Source organism: Polyodon spathula, chromosome 5, assembly GCF_017654505.1.
Source record: "Polyodon spathula isolate WHYD16114869_AA chromosome 5, ASM1765450v1, whole genome shotgun sequence".
Classification (NCBI taxonomy): domain Eukaryota; kingdom Metazoa; phylum Chordata; class Actinopteri; order Acipenseriformes; family Polyodontidae; genus Polyodon; species Polyodon spathula.
The window spans coordinates 63660179-63685503 of NC_054538.1; the positions used below are offsets into that span (position 1 = coordinate 63660179).

General features: G+C 35.4%; 1 protein-coding gene across 5 annotated transcripts in view; it reads left to right on the forward strand.

Annotated features, from left to right (window-relative positions):
- LOC121316150 (girdin-like) overlaps positions 1 to 25325 on the forward strand; it is a 65107-nt gene that overhangs the window by 11972 nt on the left and 27810 nt on the right. For all 5 annotated transcript variants that reach the window (XM_041250985.1, XM_041250981.1, XM_041250982.1 and 2 more), the window contains exons 4-11: positions 12568 to 12637; positions 18098 to 18156; positions 18588 to 18671; positions 19282 to 19422; positions 20433 to 20602; positions 23963 to 24044; positions 24549 to 24707; positions 25148 to 25294. In XM_041250985.1, the coding sequence (XP_041106919.1) occupies positions 12568 to 12637; positions 18098 to 18156; positions 18588 to 18671; positions 19282 to 19422; positions 20433 to 20602; positions 23963 to 24044; positions 24549 to 24707; positions 25148 to 25294 (912 nt within the window). The remainder of the gene's footprint in view (positions 1 to 12567; positions 12638 to 18097; positions 18157 to 18587; positions 18672 to 19281; positions 19423 to 20432; positions 20603 to 23962; positions 24045 to 24548; positions 24708 to 25147; positions 25295 to 25325) is intronic.

Consider the following 25325-nt stretch of genomic DNA (forward strand, 5'->3'; position numbering starts at 1 on the left):
AATGGGAGCGCAGTCCAAAAGGTTTGAGAACCACTGGACTGGACTATTACTGAAACTGTCTTCTCACCCCTAGTATGTGTCACTCCAGGACAGGTTGTACTAAGTGTAATGAAACATATACTGCGGCTGCCTGTGTGGCATCTACTTTGTGAGAAAGTAGAGGAGGACCTTCAGTTACCTGTGCTGCCAATTTGGATCCTTCTCATAGCATTGACGTGATTGCCAAAATATTTTAAAGGAAGTGGAATCAGTGTACTGTACCTAAAATTCAAAGATGCAGGCACAGGTTGAAATGGTTAGTGTTACAGGGAATTCCTCTGTATTGTGACTGATGTTAAATCCGTGTTTGTAATCATTTTAAAAAATTGCTTATGTATTGTAACAAGTAACAATTAATCATTACATGTAAAATAAACAGAAACTCAGCAAAAAATCTATATTTACATACAATATCATGTCACCAGTTTTACGTTAGGCCTATATCTAACGAATCACTTACCCAGTTGGGATGAAACTTTCCAAGGGCATTCTGTAGTACAAGCTACTGAGAGTGTCAGCATCTCTGTCAAATTTAATAGATCTAGTCAGTAATACTATGGTATTCCCATGATCCTGCTATTGAACAGTAATGCTTTCATTTTAATAATGAAGGCAGTCGATAGCCTAAGTCATACAGTGACACATGCACAGTTTCCGGGAAGTGACTAATAAACTAATACTTTGATTTGTCATCATATTCTTAAAGTGTAAAGGAAGGTAACAAATACTAATTATAAAAAGGAAATATGTAATAAAACCATGCAAATTGACTTTTTTTTTTTTTTTAATGTAGGCTACTCAAGAAAATAATGTCAATCCTGTTTCAGGCAGATGTTTGCAATATGTCCAAAATGGTTCGAGTTTCAGGAGTTACAAATACAGTATTGTAAAAAGCATGTAGTCCAGGCTGAACATAGTTTCGTCATCTGTGTTTTTTAAATAACTACAGTCCATCCTTGTAATGCTTAAAATGACTTATTTTCATGGAAACTGTAGGTAACTTCTGTAATATATTTGAACAGCATTAACTGTGAATAGTGGTCCATTCTCCATGTGGAACAGGCCCTACCTCGTGGGGGTTCTGAAACTGTTTGTTTCCTGTTCACTGGGGAAACACTGCCCTGAGATCTGATTCCATTTATTTCTAAAATGAACCATTAGGTAATAAGCGTAACAGCACCAGACATGCAGTTGAGCGTAAAATTAACCCTGCCCCCATTCCAAGTTTTTTTTTTTTTTTACTACAGTCCATTCATGCTCAGAATTAAATTTAGTATGCGTATTATAGTTTAATTAGCTCAGCCTCATACAGTGCAATGAATTTTTGTTAGTTGACCTGTAGGTTGAAGTTCACTGGAATCCATAATGTTTATCTTGTACTGCAATGCTGTCTTTGTTTGAGGTCTCCAGCACAAAAGTTTTGCAGAATTTAACTGCAACTGTACTGTATGATGGGTCAGTTAGCCTTGTTTTAAAGCCACCACATTGACATTGACAGAAAATAACTTTAATTTCTTTCTTTTATGAATATAATGGCATACAGTACATTTTTACTGTGGCACATGCAGTAGTTGACTTTTACCTAAAAATCATTACTCCAAAGATAGTTACTGTTGGCAAATTGCAGTAGTATTGTTGCGAGCCCCTGGATTAGTAAGACTTTCCTATTTGTGCCTGTCATTGCGGTAATCTGTCATTTGCCAATGAATAATATGGATTTGGAATTATGCTTTTTTGTATTCTCTCTGCTGAGTGTTAATAAAGCATGGTCCTTTAAAGTCACTTTATATTCAGTTCATGTAAGATAAAAACATCTTGAATGATTTAAAACGTAGGCTATGTTAAATCAATGTGACTGTATTTGCAAATATGTTAGTAGTACCATAAGCTTAAATCCCCCCCCCCCCATGATCAAAATTGTCCCAAAGCTCACTATCATTACCGTATAATTTCTATTGTCATTGAAATGCATAAACATTGTTGTCTTACAAGACACATTCTGCTTTAGGGGTACAGTAACTGCCTTAGGGAGTGGCAGTGCATTAGAAGGTCAGACAAGATTGTATCTAGAAAATTACAGTTCCTCAATTCTGTCATTAAGAGCTATAAAACAATTATAGAATGCTTCTTTTTCAGGAAGTTTTTAGTATACGGAACTAAAAGAAAAGGAACAATCATCAGCTAATAAGAACTTAAGTGTATACACACTATGGAAGAATGCATTTTTAAAAAGATTGTGCACTGCAAATAAAATCTAACTTTATGAAGTTAGTCCTATGCAATAATTACACTTAATTGCATTTTTGTATTCACGTGGGTCACATTGCACATTAGTTTTTGGTTTGTTTGTGTTCTGACAGTAGCTCTATCAGAAATTTGGCTTGCTCTCTTTAATTTACCTCACATATTTGTTATAGTTAGTCATCATGTGTGATCACTGTATGGTTCAGGGGCGCTTGCAAGAGCTAAGGGGCTTTTATCAGGGAGTGTTAGGAGATTGGACAGACAGGATAGGATAGACCCTCACTCTCGGAGGACCAGAGAAGAGTTTTCAGTCGGCCTGGGAGACTCGGTCTTCCCATGAGGGAACAGGTGTTCTCGAGTACGGTTGGAGAACCTGGTCACCAGGAGTCGCCCTTGTGGTTGAGGTGATACTCTGCTTCTAAGGCCGGGTATGGTGGTACCTGTAGGTACCTGTTTAATTATTATTTTTTTTCAGAGTAAAACAGGTTTAAAAGGCACTGAATCACAAAAGGATGCTCAGTACTGCATCTCCAGCCAAGCCCCACCCCATGTTTTCTGTATTTTTCGCATAGGCCCTACCTTTTTATAGATGTGCATACTGATAAATCCTCTCCTGATCACTTGTTTTATCACCAAATTCCTCAATAATGCGATCCAAGTCATTGTTGTATTACTATAATATTGCAAAAAGCTCTGCAAATGTCCATGATATTCTTTGAGCGCTGGATGTGGAAGCAGCTATCTCCTTTGTTTGTGTCCGTGTTACCTCTGTGGTGCATGGGGCTATCAGATACGCCCTTTTTTCGGCTTCATTCTGCTTCTGTTGTTCTCACTCGGCCATTGAAGGGTTTTCTTGGCTTTTTCCAGAGAAAAATCGACTACAGACCTGTGCTTTACATCTTTTTGATGATGTCGGACAGGGTCCGACATCGGAAAATTGTAATGTCGGACCTGGTCCGACATAGGACCGCAAAAGGTTGAAAGGTTTAGGAAAGTAAATTGTGGTGCTGTTTTATCAGCAGTAGACAGAACAGCATATTGTGTGTCTCTATGATTTTTTATTGTTATTAATGACAAGATTTTGTAAGCACATTCATATTTGTTTTGAATTTAATGTTATATCTGATCCTGTAAAATACGATACTCTCTAAGTATCATTTACACATAATGCTACCAACTGAGTGGTGATAAATTCAGCTCTTAGCAGGACAGAATGGATTCAGTTGCAGATAAAATAAAAAGACACTGCGTTTGGGAATTCAGTTACACTTTGTACATGCTGTCACTTGGTGTGACTGCCCAGTTTAACCATCTTAAATAAAACAAGGGATTAATATAATTACTGTATTGTTAAAACCTGAAACAAGATTTTTTCACCAACTTCCAAAGCCAGTTTGGGTTTGTGTGCGCACTTTCTTCTTGTTTCTGTCTCAGGTTAACACACACAGGGCCTCATTTACGAAGGGCTGTACACATTATGGTGCACCATAATTGCAATTAGTGTGTACGTTCATGATTTCCGTATTTACTATGGCAATTGTATGCATTATCATGCAAAATAGTGGGCATATTATGGCGCACAGCGATTTTGTTGTGCCACACGTAATCAGAATGAATATGTGATTTGTATGGTAATGCATAATAATGTGTTTAAATGAGGCACCCCACTCTGAATAATGAGATGAGCTTTATTCACACCTGCGGCAGGGCAGAAAAGCCCTCTAATCAATGGGGCAGTTCAAAGCCCTTCTGATGAAATGAATTATGATTTAAAATTAATGTATTATGATTTAAAAGTAATGGTTTATTTTTATTATTGCTGAGTTATGATAAAAAAAAAAAAGACATGATTTTAATGTATTGTTTTGTGTTTCTTTAAAACGCAATGTTTTTGTTTGTTTTGTTTGGCAGGGTGGATGGGGTTAAAGTCTCATCCCACTAAACAGAACGTGGCCATCTCCAAATGAATTCATTGGTTGTTAATTCAGGATGGCCACATGTATATCAACATGTCTGTGTGTGTGTGTTTGTTGTGGATGTTTGAGAGAAGGAACGAGAGCAAGAGAGAGCGAGGTAAAACTAAAGAAAAAAGTGAAAGACAACTAAAATAACTGCTACGTGTGCAGGAAGCACTGTGTTTGTTTTAGGTGTCAGTACTTTTGCATGTGTTCAAGGCTGTTTTGTTTAAACCTTTATTTTTGCTCTGTGAGTGTTGTTTTTGTTTATTTTTGTTTAAATAAATATGTGCACACCAGGGCTTTCAACTCTGTAAGTACCTGCCTGTGTCAGCTTCCTGGTCTGGGTACGTCATCATTCAGCTATCCTGCCACAGCACCGTATTTACTAAAGGGCGAGAATTGTAGTGTGCATCTTAAAGTGAGAGATAATTAGTTTGTTTTTAAACCAGGCTTTAACCACTGATAAGCAGCACAGTGTTTGAACCTGTTTTTCTCGGCAGAAATCTATCTGGCATCATGGAGGCATTACCTGCAGTTTGCAGTTTACAGTTGGCATATAGAGCAGTGAAAATTACCTGTAAATAAGCAGTTATACTAAGCATGAATAAATGTGATTTAATGTTATCATTTCTTAGATTTTATTTTGCAGTTCATTAAGTTGGTACAAATAATAGTGGTTAAATAAAACTTAATTCTTAAATCAGATTACAGTTTTACCTTAAGATGTTGTCTTCAAAAGTAGGTTAAAACATTTTCGATTAGGCTTATTCTTGATTTGTACAGCGCTTTGTGATAACTCTGTTGTGAAAGGCACTATATAAAAAAAAAAAACAATTGTTTTGTATGTTGCATAATTATGAAATACACTTTATAAAAGCAATTAAGTGGTTTGTGTCATTAACTTTCCTGGTTGACAATGATCTTAGCCCAGTACACACTGCCCAAAGCAATCGTTGCATCTCAATAGAGGAAGTTGTGTCGCAAAAAAATCTTTGGCAGCAGGCTACTAATAGCTACAATTTTGGCTAGAAGGTGACGTTGGTGTATCTGTACGTAACAAGCCCTGACACCCCTATAAGCATTGTACTTTTTAACAATTAGACAAAATGTAATACTTAAAAACTTCTGCTATAACCATATGGTATGATTCATTTATTATTAATAACAGTATAATTAAATTATACCAAATCATGTTTTTATTTACAATAAAGAGGAAACATAATACACATTTTTGCTGACATTATAAGCATTTAACCGAAGTCATTGTTGCTGACAGTAAGACTTGCGAGTGGGTATAACATACTAGCGAATAGGAGGGAATCGCATCGCAAAACATTAAACATGTTTAAACTGAGAGCCGACTGAAATCAATCGGCTGATCCTGTAATATCGCTTCTTAAAGCATAACACACTGGCCGATGCGAAAATTGTGTTGCTATTGATCGCATGGGGCAGTGTGTCTCGTGGTGTCAGTGGCGCTCTGCACACCTTCTAGTTGTTCTGGGGAGAAGATGGTCAGGTCCACCTGTCCGGATGGTCCTTTTCCTGTTGTCGTAGACCGGTTCTGAGCAGTCTTCTCTTTAGTTTTTCTTTTCAGCTCAGTCCATTTTTCGGGCTAGTACATTATCGTGAACATTAAATTATCACTCACAATACATGTATTGTGCACGCTATGGTATGTAAATTTGTCAGATAGTGTGCATGTAATTGAATGCATTCTCTGTTAGTAAATGGGACAATAAATTTAGATTTATGGTGCACATTAGGCGCACTACTTAAGTACGTTACAGTTGCATTTAGTGCCCTTTCGTAAATGAGGCCCACAGTGCAAAAAAACCAAAAACAACCTGTATTCTTTGGCATAGACTGAGAAAGCATGGTAAGAAATGTTTTTGGAATGCTGTTTTGCAAATTGCCATATTGTATTGCAGTGCATTGCTTTGCAATAATTGTCATTAGTTTTCTTTGTGTAGTAATCTGCAGTACCATACTTTGGTGTTATAGACACACTGATGTACCTGACATTGTTAATTTATAATGCCTCGATGTTAATAAAGCAACTACAGTGTAGTATTGCATGATCCCCTGGAACTAATTACATCGATATGACAGATTCTACTGTAGGTTTAAATTAACACATTTAATTCAAAACATAAAATATTTTTGAGAGGTTTGTATAGACCTTAGTGGAACTTGGTGTGTATGAAATTATAATTTCACAGGCCCAGATGTTAAAAGGTTGAAAACTGATTCTGCAGGTTAAAGCCATATGGCTTCAGTGCCCTGGAGGGTGGTTTGGGGTGAGTGATGTGCTGCTCACAGATGATTGGTATGGTTGGTCCTTCCTGACTAGAAGAACCCTGAGGCTTCAGAGAGTCAGCATGTTACCCTGAAAGGAAGATGGATAACTAAACAAAGAAAATAAGTGCAAACTGCTACTGTATAATGAAAGGATTGAACAATACAGTATAAAGGCATTGGAGACAATGTATGTACCACATTTTACAGTGAAGGGTAGTTAACATTTGATTTATTACTGAGAAATGCCTCCAGTATAAAAACTGCAGTAAACTGTAGTAGAGAAATATTATCTTTTAAAAACACCTTTTAGGAATGACAAATTCCTAAAGAAAAATTTGGAGACGATATTTTGTTTACAGTAGATTCTAGGGCTCTCTGGGCAGATTAATCCCATCAGATTCTATAGTGGGGCTCCCACCTTCACCCCCAAATCAAAAATGTGTTTCTATCAAAAAGCTGTTCATAATTATACAGTAGCCCCTCTGTCAAACGTACACGTTAGTCTGACATAGAGAGGTGTCGAGTTTAAAAGAAACACAGTATAAAATCGCACACACATACATTTATAGTGCTCATTATATTTTAAATGTTTAAATTTCACTAATGTGTTTTGGATAGGCTACACATTACATTATGTAGCAATTTAAATCTGTACAGTAGGCCTATACAGTATACAGTACAGTAGTAAAATCAAATGAATACCTAGCGCGCTTTCTTTTTACTTTAGCCTGTAGCCTACCAGTATTACAAATAAATGATGCTGCTGCATTGTACACATTGGTGTATAATGCGAATAAAAGTTCATTTTAAATTGAAACTAAATGATTTTAGTTTTATTCAGCCATGGTTAGGGGATAGTGTTTTTCATACTGTCTTTTAAATGTTTGCTAATGGCGACTGTTTAAAATGTGCTTTCTTAACAAATTGATGCAATTGTAAGTGTCTCAATTTCCGGCAGCTTTAGTACGTCTTATTATAATATTTGAGACCCTTCACCTGCACTGTCGCAGCCCCATTTTTGCAAATTTATGCAGGAACGCCCATAATTATATATTCATCTGAAGCTGAACCAAAAAGAAAAACTGCTGCCGCAAAGCATTCCCTAAAAAGTCGCTAACAGCATTGCTCTTGTGTAGCATTTCATCCTAGCATTTCACCCTAGACTTCCGATTCATTTCCGCAACTGGTTTGAGACTACTGCGACAGCCGCAACACTTTAGTACATCTACCCCTGAATCTTTTAATAATGAAAACTTTGTAGTCAAACTTGGAGTAAAGAATTAAAGAGTCAAGGCCAAAATCATGCCACAGGCCTTGATAAACAAGACTACAATGAATATATCTAGTGATGTTTCCATGGAAACCCTCATCTTCTTTGTAAAATGAGGCAAATGTAATTTAAGCATTCTGTGGTTTACAAGGAATGCTAGTCACTGTTGAACCCTTACAACCATTTCTTTCTAAAGGATAACATTCAATAGCTGACTTTTCTAGCAACTGTAGCAAAAAGAAAAATACTGATTCTCTTGCTGGCAGAAACATGTTCATTTTTTTTTGTGGAAAAATACATTTTATACAGGTCATATACTTACTATCATTACTGTGTGTATTTACCATTTCAGATGGGATTCATTTGATTCACCTGGCCTGACATTTTGGAAATGTTATAGAAGTAGGCTAAACCTTTGTTATATCCAGTATGTATTTGGACTGTATTTACAGGTCCATGACGTTTATATGAATATAAATGCTTCTACAGCATATGTAACCGTAAAATTAGATCAGTGTTTTATGTTGAATCAATCATATCTGCAAATACAGTAGTCAAGAAAAGAAAGAACTGGATGTTAGACACACTACCTAACAGGACATTTAAGGCATAAAGTAAGCTTGTGAGCGCTCTGTTCTAGAGAGCTTTTATTGCCATTTCCAAACATCTTTTACACATCCTTTAATTTGTTACTTTGAAACAGCAAGTGACCTTGTATAAATAAAGTCATGGACTCAAAACACATCCAGGGATTCCATTTTGACAGGACTGCAACCACCCTCATAGGAGTTTGGTTCTTCAGAACACTTGATAAGTAGGCCTAAAAATTGTTTTTTAAAAAGTGACAATAGTTGTGCATGTGCTTTTCATGCCCATAGATAAAGCTAAATCAAGTATGTACAACTAACATTTAGAGATACATTACTTCCTTTTTAATATTTTTAATATTGTTTAGGTTTCTTTTTTACATGAATTAAGCTTTTTTGTTATAATTTGTATTTTCCCCATCAAATGTATTTTTTTTTTTTAATTTATATTAGAATAAATAGCAGAAGACAATGTCACACTGAACAGTTTATAAAGAAAATATAGGTCTCTGGTGGTTTTCTATAGTGAAATATAATCCTGCTGTTCAGTTACTCTGCAAGGAAACGCTGCCATCATTAATATTTTAAGAGCCAAGATGGATACAAAAAAGATCACAAAATGGTTACAGTATGTGCTGTAAAGAAAACAAGAACATATTTAAGCTTTGTGTATTTCACACATTTAATCTCTCTGAGGCGAACATGAAACCAACATTGTTCTATTCTCAAAGTGCAGTCATGTGTTATGTATAGAAATGTCTGATAATCTCACATCATGCTATTGACACAGCATTATATTACCAATACAATGTCCTGATCTGACTAAATGTGTACCTTTAAGGACTGTACATGAAAAGGATAGTACTTAAACAACACTGTGTTATTTTCAAAAGTCGGTAAAGTACTATATGTTACATACTGTAAGTGCTGTTATATTGCATGATTGTGTAAATGTCTGAGTACATTTGCACATCAAATCATGAAATTTACATTTTCTTATGGAAGTGGATCTGAACAAAACTGCCCAGGTATTCATTACTGTGTGGAGACAGTGGCAGGAGATGTCAACATGTATTCAGATTTGTATGGAAATGTTTAAGTAAAGATTACAGTATAAATGACATAGTTGTTTATAAAAATAAATAAAAAAAACAGACCTATTTTTCATATTTTTTATGCAGATGTAAATTTGAAGTACTGTATGATGGATTGTTTTGATGAGGTGTTTGAAAAGCAGTAAAATGTATTCAGCAATTATGCTGTCAAGTAATAAAAATGCTGTATAAACCACAGTGTTTCAGAGGTGCAGGAATGTGAGTCTCATTCAGTAACAACCTACCTGGAAATTAAGTCTAATGAAAATTGTGCTTTTGAGAGAGGATTACAAAGATGAAAGGGCCTCAGAGAAACTTGTTATGGCAGTGTAACAAATCCTCAGTAATGTTTATAGCATACCAGCTTTACAAGCACTTGTCTTAAAGGAAAACAGATGGAAGAAATTATTGGGTGCAGGAGTGAAGAGTTTAAATTGAGAAAATGACAGTTGCTGTTTTTCCAAAATGGCACCACTGATTGATTCGCTGTTTTTACAGTACAAGTTAAAAAACCCTTGCATATATACATCACCACTCTGATAAACTAATACAGCATACTGTAGTGGAAATAGATTTGAAACACAAATATCAAATCATGTACTTTAAATAGAAAAGACAGAACTTATATTTATTTTTAACCTTTTGAAACTCTTTTCAAATATAGTACATGTAAACTAATTGTTACATTTTAGATGCAAAAAATCGCATTGGAAAAGAGAACAAACATCTGTTCCCCCTGGAAACTTCAGTTTTTTTTCAAAGAAACACTTCATGTATTGATTGTTGCTTTCTTAATTCTGTCTGGATTTTCGTACTAATATACCAACAGAAAATCACCTTACAGTGGATGATGAAGAGCATCACATGGACTGAGGCTATGAAAGGCTTCCCATTAATTATGTAGTAGTCATTTACCGGAATTAAAATACAGTAGTCTCTAAGAGAACACTGCTTACTTCCCAAAGGTGTTCTCTTTGCCGGAGATGACTGTTTTAATTCCAGTAAATGACTGCTACATAGTTAATGGGAAGCCTTTCAGTGCCTCAATCCACGTGATGCTTTTCATCATCCACTGTAGGGTGATTTTCAAAAAAGACATGTTTGTACAATAGAAACAACTTACCAACATTTATTAGATAAGGTCACTTTGGTGTTCATCTGCGCTTCTTCTCATGGATTTGTCCGTTCAGTGAAATCACAGGGTGTTTTAATATCTTAATATTGTGCAATCCCATAATCCTCTTATTTCGGTGTTGCAGCTGTAAAACTTTTTTGGGGAAAAAAAAATACTGACTCAACCAAAATGATTAGATAGCTGATCAGGCAGAATTTTAGTAGCCCAACAAAAGGGTAAATAATGTAGCTAATTCACTATTAAACCACTGACATGACTGACTTGGTGTTAAGACACGTTAATTAACATGACATGGGAGGTGGAGAAGGAAGGGAAGAACCCTCTATTCACCCGGGGCCTATGATGATTTATTTGTACTGTACTGTATCTGTTTAATTTCTACCAAACTTTGCTATGATCTGTAATTATTAGTCCAGCACAATTGTTGGCAAGTGGTTCATTGATTTTTTAATTTTTTTTTCAATAATATGTTTACAATATTGCATTTTGACAGAAATCACAACCATAATTAACCCTTGCTGTATGGGCTATACATCAACTTTTTTGAGGAGTGACCTTGGAGATAATAGGCTTACTTGTTTATCCACTTCAGCAAAACCACAGAATGCTGATCTAGGCCTAGTGCATGTCTCAAGGATGTTTGCAACCCTATTCAGTAACAAAAACAACTATCTTTTAGGCTTACTGTGCTGTACACTACACATAATAAGTTTACACTAATGAGCATAGAAGCAACCTAATGGGAATGTTGCAAATATAAGAAGTAGAAAACTTGTACTGTAAGCTACAGCGCTTGTGATCCACTGCATCTATAGGTATTAAAATGGAATATTTTGTCTGTATGTATTTCCAACTTAGAATTTCTTACATATTGAACACAAATCCAGAACACTGATATTCATGTGTTGCATTTTGAATGTGTATTAATATAATTAAATTGCATGCTATTCCTTAGATCCCCTTGTAAATGAGATGGTATAGCCTACATTCCACATTATTATCATGATTTAGCAGACGCTTTTATCCAAAGCAACTTACAGAGACTATGGTATGAACTATGAATCAACAACTGCTGCTGTGCATCCCTTCCTGTAGTTCTAAATACATACATTAAACTACCTTGCCTGATCATGGTGCTGACAAACACAGCTGTGTCTTAGACAATGTATGATTAACTTTTATTTCCCTTTAGTCATTAACTCAAAGTGCAACAAGTGAAATTGCCACAGTCAAAAAACAAAAGCCTAACGCACCTTGAATTAAACCACTGGCTAACGGGAAAGGATGTAACATAATCCTGTATTATCACTTTCTGTAGGAGAAAAACAGACAAAATTATATTTGGTAAGGAAGTAACTGAAAAACAAGGAAGTGAAAGACTACATTTTACTGATGAGTCTTTGTTTTTGTTTTGTTTTTTTAAAGACAGATTCCACCCAGTATTGTTGAAGGCAGTTTGGGTTCAGAATCTTTGTAATGCAAGAACATGTTACAATTGTTTTTACATCATAGATATTACAAAAAAATAATATGTGTGCAGCCAGTTTCAGATACCAAATCACAGGTTGCTAAATCAATGTTACTTACATCATAAAAAAGTACACAATTTACTGTAGTTTATGATGGAGGCTTTTTCAGTTTTACTGTACAACCTGTTGCTTAATTTTGAGCAGAAACAAAACAAAAAGTTGGAGGTTCAGGGTTTAATACTGTGTGTGTGTTTTTTTAAATACTATTACATTTTTATTTTCCAAATAAGTCCACTGAAATGTTCACATGATTATAATGGGTGCATACAGAAGTCTGCTGACAAAACTACTAAACTTCGGTGACCTCTTTGACCGCATCACATTAAAAAAAAGGCCAGAATCTCAGAAAGTCATTTAAAAAGAAAGGACATCATTCATCCCAGCCTAATTATGTGTTGTTCTTTTTTTAGGAGACTTTACAGCAGTTAATCGTGATGCCCCTTCCAGATGTCCTGGTGTTGGGTAGAAATCCTCTCTCTGGTAAGTGAAGCACTGTAATTGTAGCTATTATATCAAATACTAACAGCAATTACTGTATATTTTAATTGGATGTTTTTCGGGTTTTTTGTATGCCATTTGGCCCTATTCACAAAGTTTTAACTTTTTAAATATTAAAGAATGTGCTGTCGATGAAGAAATGGCAGATTGAAAATTCTGATCTTACCGTACTAGGACAAATGTGTATGACTTACATTCAAATTTGTTGTAAATCCATTGGACCATTTTCACAAACCATAACCAGCTGTGCTGGGTTTGCATCATTTTGTTCTAAAATGAAAAACAAACTGCTAATGTTACAGAGCTAAGAAAAGGCAGCTAGGTGAATGTACTGTAGGAGCTCCTAAATGAACCTCCTGAGTTATTTATCTTTTAACATCAGAAAAAAATGGTGCTGACATTTTAAAACGGCGCAGTCTTTAACATGAATATCAAACTTTGTTTCATGCATAAAAACAAACTGTTTTTAATTTTTAGGTTTGTCTAAAAACAGTGTACATTTAAGTAAGTGCTCTCTTCCTTAACGCAGCAGGGGGTTTGCATGTGAGTGCCTCAGAATACAAAGGGATATTATAACATCTGAAATTGATTACAGGCCAAAGAATAACAAGTGTATTTACACACTAATAACGGTTTCCAGGGTTAGATGCAGTTACTATGGTAATGGGAATGTACAGTAGACTACTAGTTTGCAGTCCGTACAAAGCAATATTGTTTGTCAGTAAATTTTGACTTTCGAAGGTTTGGAACACACTACCGAAGGAAGGTTGGAACCTTCGATGGTACTAATTGCAATAATTTTCTGGTTATGTCACCATGGATACATGTTTAAATTTGATTGAAAATCCTATTATTTTACAGGTAATCCATATAAATGGAATACAACGATCACATGTTGTTTAAAAATACGTAAAAATATTAATAATAATATGAACTTATGCTTGTCAAGTGACCACACAGATTGGTTGTGCCTCCATGATACATCAACAGTAGCTTGCACATTTTTTATTTGGTCGCCTGGGCATTTTACAACAAAATCCCAAACAGCATATAATATATTTTACTGAAGCACTACAACCACTATAGGTACCCCCCCAGTGCTTTGGCATCTATCCTGATCCATACACAGCAGCGGCGCCATATAGAGTTGCTACCTATAGCGATTTGGTAGTAGATTTTAATGCAACAACTTCTGTTTACGTAATATGCATTATACAAATCTAAAGAACCAATTTTTGCATGTGAGTGACATGATTTATAGTATTCACACATTGTCAAACGGTTTCTGTAAACAGTGTGTGAATGTCACCTGACGAACCTTAGAAGGTTTAAAACAACTTTTGAATTCCTGGCTAGCAAGCAAACCTTCAAACCTAATTGTAACAGGAGCTAATATATTGCTATTCTTACAATAAATAACATCATTTTTAAAAGCAGCTGCTACAGTAGCTACCTATCATGTTTGACAGACTGATTCAGTGAATGAGACTAGTTCTGTTGTAGTTGGGTACAGTAGTTACAGGCTTAGGATCACTCATATCCATTGACAAATACAAATTCAAGGCAAGCATTTTACAGCATTCACAAGATAAGATTTCCAGATACTGTAAGATTTTGAAACTGTGGCTGTTGCAAATGTTTGTAAATTACCATTATGTGTGTGCCTTTTTAACATAATTCAGTTATTTATGTCACTGGGACAGGGTAGCATCACAGCCTAAGTTGTTACTGGCAGGAATCAGAGACTCAGAGAGAGAAGCTGCAGTGAAGTGTTGGTGCGCACATTTATTTCACAAAACAAAACACACAGGAACAAGCAAACTGTGCACGAGGGCCAACATAAAGATTCAAACGAAAAAAAGCTGGGTAATTGCCTTCACTACCAGAAGTCAAACTACACTCCCCCACTCCCCACCACAGACCAAAAACGCTCACCAAACTCCCCCAAATAAAGCATTTTCTTCCCTTGTGTACAGTTAGCACTCAGTTACCAAATTGGAGAATGGCCTGTGATTGTTGGCAGGGACAGAATTAACCCCCATCTCTGCCAACCATACATGCCCACACACGCTATTTATACAAGCAGGGCTTTTGCCCTGCCACAGTCACACTGCAGGGTTTTTAAACATGCATGGACAAATATAGCAATCACCACAGATTTGGCTGACCTAAATTAAAGTGACAATAATTTAGGAATTGCAGCTTAATTTTAGTATCCACTGACAGTCTGCTAACCTAGTGTACTGCAATATAGTAATCCTGAAATGGGTATAGTAATAAGGGAATAATACATTGTGACAAAGTGGCTGAGTGGATGCAGGTGCAGGGGTGATGCAGTGTGGTAATGACAGACAGAGAGGTTTAATCCGGTTTGGAAAAGTGGTCTTTATTTTTGTATCCAGGTCTGGCGACCAATAACAATAATAAACAATAACGGGTTTGCAGACCCAAGCAATAACAACAACCCACACGTATCTGCCCTACAATTATACATACACGGTCACCAGTCCTGGGTGAGTGCAGTAGTGCTTGTGGTGGGTGATACAGGTTATATTTGTGACATCAGTGCAGTGCTGTTCCGGCTTTAGTGCTGGCCCTCGGCGACAGCTCCAGAATCGTGTTAGCCGTCTAGTGTAGCGTTACAAACAAGACGATTACACACAGACAAACAAAAACACCCATGATACTGCTTTAACAGGTCTGTCATGGTCCTTCTCAGTTTCAAGTACAAAACCAAATGCAAAGGAACAGATTACGATCCTTCTGCCACGTTGGTTCCCTTCCGTGTCAGTGAGTTATTGCAACAGAGTCTCGCCCCCTTCCTGACTTCCCTTGAACCCTGGGAAAGAACTGTCAGGCCACCCCGTCCAAGGAACTCTGTTCTCGCTGCTTAGTGCCCTCACAGATCGGGCGGGTGATTTACAATCTAGAATCATTGTATTTCTGTCACATACATACATATTTGAATTTATTCCAGTTTACTGTGCTTTACAGATGTTTTTCTTGCCATGTTTCTCCATTATTCCACTGTTATAGTTTTGTATGAATTTGAAGAACCTAGACATATAAGTTCACCCTTTAAAGGAACATTTTTTGTTTCTATAGCTTTTTTCCCTATTTTAGCTATAGCCATATGTTTCCTGACAGGATGCAAGTATGGTGACTTAAGACAGAGGATACTAATAGTAAAATATTGTCATAATCAGCAATCTTGACAGATTAAACAGTTTTTTTGCTTTCATGTGAAATAAAACTTAATTGTGCTATTTAGAGTTTATTAATTTCTGACACAGTTCCTATTCCGTATGAATTAGAACTGTAGTGTCTGTTCCTTATGTTCACTGCTTCTGGTGATTTTTCATTAAAATGAATAAAAAATTCCAAGATTTCCTGTAAACTACCTTTTGTAATGAATTGCATGATGAATATATATTTTTTTCAGTGTCACTCTACCATTAATCATGTAGGAAATGCATGTAAATTGAAGATTTGGACATTTTATTTAGCATTGTATTCTACAACAGAAACAAAAGGTATTTTATCAGATTTAATAAAAATGCTTTTTAAATGTTAATGCAACATCTTCATACTTGGTTATTCATTTTATCCTGTCTTAACTGATTTTTTTTTTCCTGCATGCTGTTGGTTTTATTAATTTAACAATTGTATTTAAATTTGGAATGTTGTCTGGGTTTGCAGTTGTTTAGGGGTTTTGCAGTGGAGGAATTAATTGGGCAGCCTGGAGACATTAAGTAACAGTGGCAGCAAAGATTTGCAACTGATATCAAAGGTTTTAATCATGGCCGCCTGTTTTTTCAGCTGTTTAAAATGTCTACAGTTCTGCAAAAAAACCCTGGACTAGTCAAATTCATTAGCTGTATACAATAAGCACTCTTTGTACAGTGTCATATCTTTACAACTGTTTCTGTAACTGTACAGTTTTTTTTTTTTAAATCTGCCTACATCACATAATCTTACAGATAATTATTTTCATTTATTTCCGTCCCAGATTTTAAAATGCAGGCATAATAATTTATTATGTAAAATAAATAAATGAATACATACATGAGAAAGCTGGAAAACAAAAACTCATACAGTAATTTACTAGGGATGTGCTTTTGGTACATTTTTATGAACGTTTAAATGCTGTGCAGGTGTCAACGTTTAAACGTTTAAACCACATCTAGGCTACATACACACACTCTCTTTATATTACATTCTGATGTATACTGACAGCTTTGATGTATACTGAAAGTACTTTCGATGCAAATAACCCTTAATTAAGCAAATAATGTTTTAACATCACAAAGATTAAAGTACAGTAAAAAAAACAAAACACGTACACACCAAAGTATATATTGAAATTAGTGCTGTTGCTCGAATCAAATTTTTGATCAGTTAATTTATGGGCATTAGTTGATTAACCTGTAAAGTAAATTGGTAGATTAATCCGTGCACATTTTTGCACATTTTTGCGCATTTTACCATGCGCATACTTGCGCCCAGCATTTAATAATTAAACAGAGCAGAAAATAAAAGGTTGCAAGACAAACAAAACACAGAACACGGCACTTCAGCCAAAATAAATATACAAACAAAACGTACTAACACTAAACAGACAAACAAACGAGTGGATGAACAGACAAACACGGTGAGTTAAATTATGATTTACTTTACGTTTTTGCTTTTCTCCTCTCCACATCCATTCTCCACTCACCAAACACACAACCCCAAGTGAGTGAAAACATGCTGCTTTTATGCAGCTGTACCGAGACTCGATTGCTAATCAGTCATTCAATTGGAGTCTCGGTACAACTGCACGTGAATTTACTTAGTGCAATTCCTGTGCTCACATATTACATTTTACTTGCACGTGAAGTGCTGTGCAATCCTCGTGCCTAATACAAATATACATTTTAAATCACTCGTGTTCATAACCCATATTCCCGTGTACCAACTACAATACACCAACATTAACACACTATACGCAACATACAACACAAATAAATAGCCCGGGGTCCCATATTAGAACTTAATAAATAAGAGAAACCGGCCAATCATGGCAAGAAGCATATTACACTGCATCTGTGTAAGTTCTGCAGGTTTATACATTTTTTGTATGCTTAAAAATTGTATTTCTAATTTTTTCAAAAATAATTAAATTCAAGAATAATAGTGTATTGTCTCTTAACTCTTATCCCATTTGTATTACATTATATTTTCTTAGAGCTGAGAAATGTAATTGATTAATTTAAAGTGAAAGCATCTGACTGGTGGAATCAGGCAAACATGTACAGTACTGTAGCTTATAGGCCATACACTGATAGAATATTGTGTTATGTATCTGAAGACAAAATGAAATTTCACAACAATATTCTACAATGAAATAATACAAAAATATGAAATATTTGATGCTTATGTTTACAAATGATGTATTTACAGAACAAGGTCTGGATGAAATGAAGAAATTCCTGTTGCTTTTGCTTGGTTGTGCAGTTCAGGTGACAGTTTTCTTTTTGATCCCATATACAATACTTTAAGAAATTTAAAACCAATGTAGTCTACTGCAATTTGTAATTGTAACTGTAAATATATGGATTCTTCTGAAAAATGTTGTGCTGTAACTGTTCTGGTTTTAATGCTTAACATGAGTTTTAAGATACTGTCAATGTTGCCCCTTATCCCAGTTTGTAATTGATAATAAATTATATTTTGCCACACAATTTGCTTTTTTAAATAATCTCTGTATTGCAGGCCCAAAATGACACAGTTTAACACATGCTTATGTTACTGTAGAATTTGGTTAACTAACCAATATGATAAGCATGCATTTTATGTTAGATAAAATACACATTGCATGCATAGTGGGAATGTTTGTTGCTAAGAAAATATGTTTCATATTTTGAACACGTTTTTTTGTTTTTTTTTTCAGTGTGAGAAAAAAGAAGAATTCATTGAGAAAATCCAGACCTTAGATTTTGACACAAAAGCAGCAATTGCATCCCACATTCAAGAGGTATTTACTAATGGTTGTTTTAATAAAAAGAATGACACATTTCTGGTATTGTATTTCTTATACCCAAGTTATTCAGTTTCATACACCCAAAAACATCCATGTTGTGCATTTTGTTGAGCAGTTTCTTGAGTGTTCTGTTGAAATAATATGGGAACTAATTACTAATGGGAGCTAATGGGAACATAAAGTTGCTGTTTTATGTATAATCAATTAATTGAAGGGCCTAAATAATGTAAGCCTGTGTTTAATTGAAGTGCCCTGTCCATAATGGTATAATGATGACGGGAATTTTTTCTTTACATAGCATCTGCCGGTGAACTTGCATTAAATAAATATAAATAATTAATATTTTCAGGAGATGACCATGCACGTGCTGTTTAGAATCTGTAAAGTTTATTAAAACAAAAGTTATGTTTATATGATCTTATTGTATAGTGCATTGAGTTTTTTAATTTACAAAGTGTTGTGCATTAGTGCAGTATATTTAACAAATAGTTAGTTTACCATTGTTTAAAATAATGTCTAGGGGTGGTATTTTATTTAGTTAATGTCCTGTACCTAACTGATCTAATGAAACTAGTAATAATGTCCATCCTTTTACTCTTGGAAGGTGACTCACAATCAGGAGAATGTGTTTGACCTACAGTGGATGGACGTTGCTGATTTGTCCCAGGAAGACCTTGACTCTCTGTCCAGGAACATGGCATTACATTTAAAACGAATTGTTGATGAGAGGGATGAATATTCTGAGGTAAAACACATTATTGGCATTCATGGGCGTGAAGAGTAGGATTAGCAGATTAATTTGTCAGTACAACATTGGCAGTGCCAAGTCTTCATTTCTGTTTAAAATATATTTTAATTAATTAATGTGGTGAAACTCAATATAACTACCTAGATTTTCCCTGCAGGGTACAGTGTGTGCAGGCTGCTGCTTTAAATAAGTTAAGAATTAGGAAGTTGTTAATTGAAACAATCCTCCTCAGCACCCATTTAAACTGTAAATCCAGGAGCCTAATCTTTAACATCTTATTAATTGTATACTACAGCGAGATAAGTTGCCTGTATGCAATATATTATGAATGCATATATATATACACACACACACACACACAGAGGCTAACTTCACTATAACGAACCCCCATGGGACCTGGAGGAATGTTCGTTATATCAGGGTGTTCACTATAATAGGGTTTGGTATTTTTCTGTATCAGAATAATGACAAAATGCCAAATTTGAATTAAACATCAATTTATAGTGCTTTTGTAAAGATTCCTTCACAGTGATCAACATTTAAAGTGTGGGTAACCTCATTGCAAGACAGAGGAGTTGGAGTTGAAACACCAGCACAGGCGCGCAGGATTTATTAAACACAAAACAGAAAGTAAACAAACAAGTCATGTGACGCTACCAACAATAGTAACGCACCTACAGAAGACTGTACAAAAGGCAAAATAAAACACATTACAAAAACTACAAATAAAAGTTTCCACAGAGGGCGAGCGCTAGCCTTACTGAACGAGGCGTCTCCACTGATCTATATTTTGTTTATAGATCGATCAGTGGGTGCCTCGCTCCAGTAACCTACAACTGTGTGTGTGTGTGTGTATATACATATATATATATATATATATATATATATATATATATATATATATATATATATATATATATATATATATATATTCTCTCTAAAATGTCAAGCAATCTTGCTGTGTAATAAAGTAATTATACAGTGTTATATTTCTTTTTGTTAAACAGACAATTATAGAACTTTCCCAGGAACGAGAATGTGGCCATTTTTCAGCCCACGCACCAACACCGCAGTCACCCAATGGATCACCAAGCATGCGTCGCACAGAAAGCAGACAACACTTGTCAGTGGAGCTGGCAGACGCCAAGGCAAAAATAAGAAGGCTTAGGCAAGAACTGTAAGTATTCTGATTGGAGTTTAATAGAGATTAAGGCATTCTGGGATACACTAAGACAGCCAGGACTTACTGTATTGAGTTAATACTAGTTCTTCTCTGTAATCAACCACCTTTCAACGAAGTAGCATTGCATTGCAAAAAAAATGTTTAGATGTGAAGTCAGAGTTCATGCACTCTCCCACCATTTATACTAGGCGCTGTACTTACATTATACATTTTGGAATGCCCTCTTGAGAGTACATTAGCTATTGGACTAAAGCTAACTGAGCAGGTTATAATGTTATTAGCACTACCAATTTAATATGTAATATAGGTGTTTTTGACAGGCGGCTGCTTTATGTAAGGAAAGATTAATTTGTCATTACAGATGATATGTAATAAATATTTACTTTCCGAATCAACTCACTGGTTTGAACAATCGCCCCCATCCAACTTTTAGCTGAAAGTCAAGTTTTCACCATTAATTTCCACTGTTTAATAACCATACACAAATAATGCCTGAGTGGAAATACCGCGGCTCACGTGAATAGAAAAAAGTGCCTAGAAGTAGTTGCTCTGTGCGTTGAATGTTTCAGGGTTAGGGTTATCTTCGGTTCAGATATCAAAGACGCGGAGTTGGGCGGTTTCAGCTCAGATGATACAGACTGAAGCCTGATTGATCACGTTTTCCTGTTGTTACGTTACAATCCATATTTTGGATTTTTTTTATTGATTTTGTAGACACTGCAAGAGCTTGTAACTCAGGCACCATTTTTTTTGTACTGAACATTTTAATGCTACTTTGGATGTTAGTATTCCTTCACACTGGGTACTGCAAATTCTTACTTGCAGAGATTATGTAAAGCCCTTTATTTTAATGGACCGAAAATGTCACTGTGACAGGATAGCGTCACGGCCCAGACTGGCTACCGGCAGGAAATAGACCCAGAGACAGAAAGCTGCAGTTTTAAAGCGCTGTTGCGCACTTTATTAAACAAAACAAACAAAAAACGGAACAAATAAACACGGCTCAAGGTCGAAAACAAAGATTCAAACAATACAGTACAAAACAATAGAGGCTGGGCATTTGCCTTCACAATAAACAGCACACAAAAACAGAACACAAAAACACACCACAAACACTCACCCACCAGACAAAGTATTTCTGTTTGCTTTTAGACATGTGGCCACTCCCCAGTTAGGACCAATTACCTAATTGGGGAATGGCCACACCTGTGATCGCTGGCAAGAACAGATTTAACCCCATCCCTGCCAACCTTACATTCACAAACACACACACACACACACACTATTTACAGCAGCAGGTCTTCTGCCCTGCCACAGTTGTTATCTGAAATAGAAGTTATGCTAAAAAAAATTGTCATATTAAGAAAGTAATTTATTTAATATCCCTTTAAAGAATACAGTTTAAATGTATGTGTCAATTGTCTGATAACCCAAAGGTTATGAAAAAGTAGCAAAAGGTTTATGAAAGTGCATGTAAGGTGATGCAATGCAATTATAGATTCTGTGGGTGTAGGTTATGGACCTACTTTTTCAATGTCTAACATTTGATTGGCGTTTGAAGAACTAGAAGGCAGTGTCTTGGAAACAACTTGATCAATTTTGTGCATCTTTTAGTTGGTACTTAAATTGTTAACTAAGATCAGTGTGTGAAAAGCTGCAGATGGAAAACACTGGAGATTGGTATTATTAATTTGATTGACCGGTCAATTAACAGGAAGCTAAGCTTTTTCTTGATTCTTTGTAATACATTGCTCCAGCACCAATCATTTACAAAAGCCTATAATTATTGGGTGATTTTAGCTCACAAATAGAACGATTTTATTCTGTTCTATCATACTGCCTGAATCACTGGTCACAGGGCTTACACAGGGCCTTGTGGTTTTCAACTCAACCCAAAGCACATTTAATATTATAAAAATATACCAGTAAATACTAAAAAAAAATGACATTTTATGACAAAGTTTTGAAATGTTGTACTTTATCTAGTATTTGTTTCAAAGAACCCAGTTCCTGGTATATATATATATATATATATATATATATATATATATATATATATATATATATATATATATATATATATTTTTTTTTTCTTTTAATTAAATGAAATGAATTAGGTTTATTTTGGTTATGATATAATCCTGTTTTGTTTGCATGTTTGCATATTTTATTTGCACAACAGTCAAGTCCCTGTTCATAGTATTAAAATAAGGTCCAAAATGTTTTTCTAACTGCTTTTAATTTACAAATTGCTGTTAGCCTAAATATCTAGTTTAATCCCTACTTCTTTTTAGCAGTGCTGCTTGCTTAACCCGCTGCTGTAAATTCTCCCAGCAAATGTGGTCCAAATACAGTATTTTATTTGTTTGCTTACACATTTTTTCTATGTGTATATCAGCTTTTTTCTGTCATGAGTTTTATTGTTTCATGTTCTGCTTCCCTGGGTCGTATGTTTTTTCTTTGTTTGTGTTTGATATGACGAAGCCTTACAATGTGTTGCAACATAAATTCTACATTTAGATTGTGTAGATTTACTGTGACGTCTGACTGACCAGATAAGAGGCCGTTAGGTGCAGCACTGAGGAAAAAAAAAAAAAAAACATCTGTTCTGATCTTGCCCTCTTTTACACTTCTTGTCATGTGGTGATTATTATCATCCTGAAAGACTAAGATTGCAATCTTACTGATAAAAAAAGAACCCTACAGCATTCTGCAAGTCATCCACAGTTCATGTGTTCTGACACATCATTTGTGGAATCCTGCTGGTTTCTGTTTTTTTTTTCTTGTTCTTTTTAAGTAGTTTTAGAAATGAGCGGTAGGTATGTGCATTCCTACCCCCTCTGTAAATGTCACAAAATACAGAGGGAACAGAAATTACAGCTTCACACTCCTAGGGACCATTTTCAACTTACTTCAGAAATGTAGCTTTTAGGAGTCTTTTCACAACAGGCTTAGTGGTTAAAAACAACTGGAATAGTTGGTAAGCAAAAACTAAGAACACATATGACATGACATTAAACAGCTACAAAGTTCTATGTTATGAAAATGTAGATGATGTGATGATCTCGTTAAGCTGGTTTGATAAGTGGATGACAGAGCCTTCTTTGCTTAATGTTTTCAAGGTCGCTGTCCTGTGAAACACACAGTTAACAGAACAGAATGTGTGATAAAAACTCACAAGCATCATCTCCTTGGACAATGACATATTCTACACAGTTACATATGCAAATGGGAGCATCAGTTTTCATGAAGTTTCACATTTTTTGTCCAATCCGTGTACTATGCTATATAAATTTGTGTCTTGTAAATATTGATTTGATTCCTAATAAAGCATACATTGTTTGCTACTTTCAGGGAAGAGAAGAATGAGCAGCTGCTAGACTGTAGGCAAGAGCTGGAGCACATGGAGACAGAGCTGCAGAGGATTCAGCAAGAGGTGTGCCTAATCAGATTTAACTACGACAATGTTCAGTATAGTTCTTAAGACGTAATAACTAGTATGCTGCTACATAAAAGTATTATCATATATTTTGTTAAGAAAATTGGATATTTCATTTTAAATATTTGTGCATACATTTGTGGCTAGACATTGAAAGAAGGTACTGTCGTTAGGCTCTTTGACAACACCTAATATGAAACTGTTTTATTCATGATGACAGACAAATACTGTCATACAAGTTTCTTTTCTTTTCACTTCACAAAATTGTGAGCTGTTTCCACAAGTGTGAAGTGAAAAGCCATCATTTGAGCTAAATGATATTGCATTATTTATATAGTGTCTGTGATTTGTAGAGTTTCAGATAGCACCTTAAATGCGACCCTTTTTATTTGCTGTTATGTTTGTGCTTGTTGTAGTTTTCTTGTGGTTTTTTTTGTTTGTTTTTTTGGAAGGACATGTAAATATGTTTTTGATGTAATTTTATTCCTGTTTCCTTGCCAGAGTATTCTGCTGCTGGCAGATGCCCGTTCAGCCAGAGCATATCGTGATGAGCTGGATGCTCTCAGAGAAAAAGCAATGAGAGTTGACAAGCTTGAAAGTGAAGTCAGCCGGTACAAAGAAAGACTGCATGACATTGAATTTTACAAAGCCAGAGTTGAGGTACGTTAGGATGCACCAGTTCAAGGTGTTTTTTATAAGGTACAGTAAAACAGCTACTAACAAATTGACAAACTTCATAGTTATATATAAGATGTGTGTGTGTGTGTGTGTGTGTGTGTTTAATGTTACTGGTGAAGTAGAATCACATAGTTAAACACTATTCTGCTTATTTCCAGATAAACTGATTAAATTCGCACTGCAGGTTCTTGAGGAGGAAGTGTTATTTTAGGAAAACAAAAAATTTTGTGTACATTTGTTTTAAAAGAAAGGAAAAAACAGCTCCTGGCACCTGCTAACTTGTTTTTCATGTTTCCTGCTGGCCAGCAAACTGTTGTTTTTGACTGCACGTTCTTGAAAGTAACTTTAAACTGTGTAGCTTCTACTGCTTGCTGCTTTTTTTGCATGCATTTAAGTGTTTGTTATCCTTCTATGTATTGTAGGAATTAAAGGAAGATAACCAGGTTCTATTGGAAACAAAGACCATGCTGGAGGATCAACTGGAAGGATCTCGATCCCGTTCTGACAAACTGCATGAGTTAGAAAAAGAAAATCTACAAATAAAGGCCAAAATGCATGACTTAGAGATGGTGAATTATCTTTTGCATAATCAGATTTGTA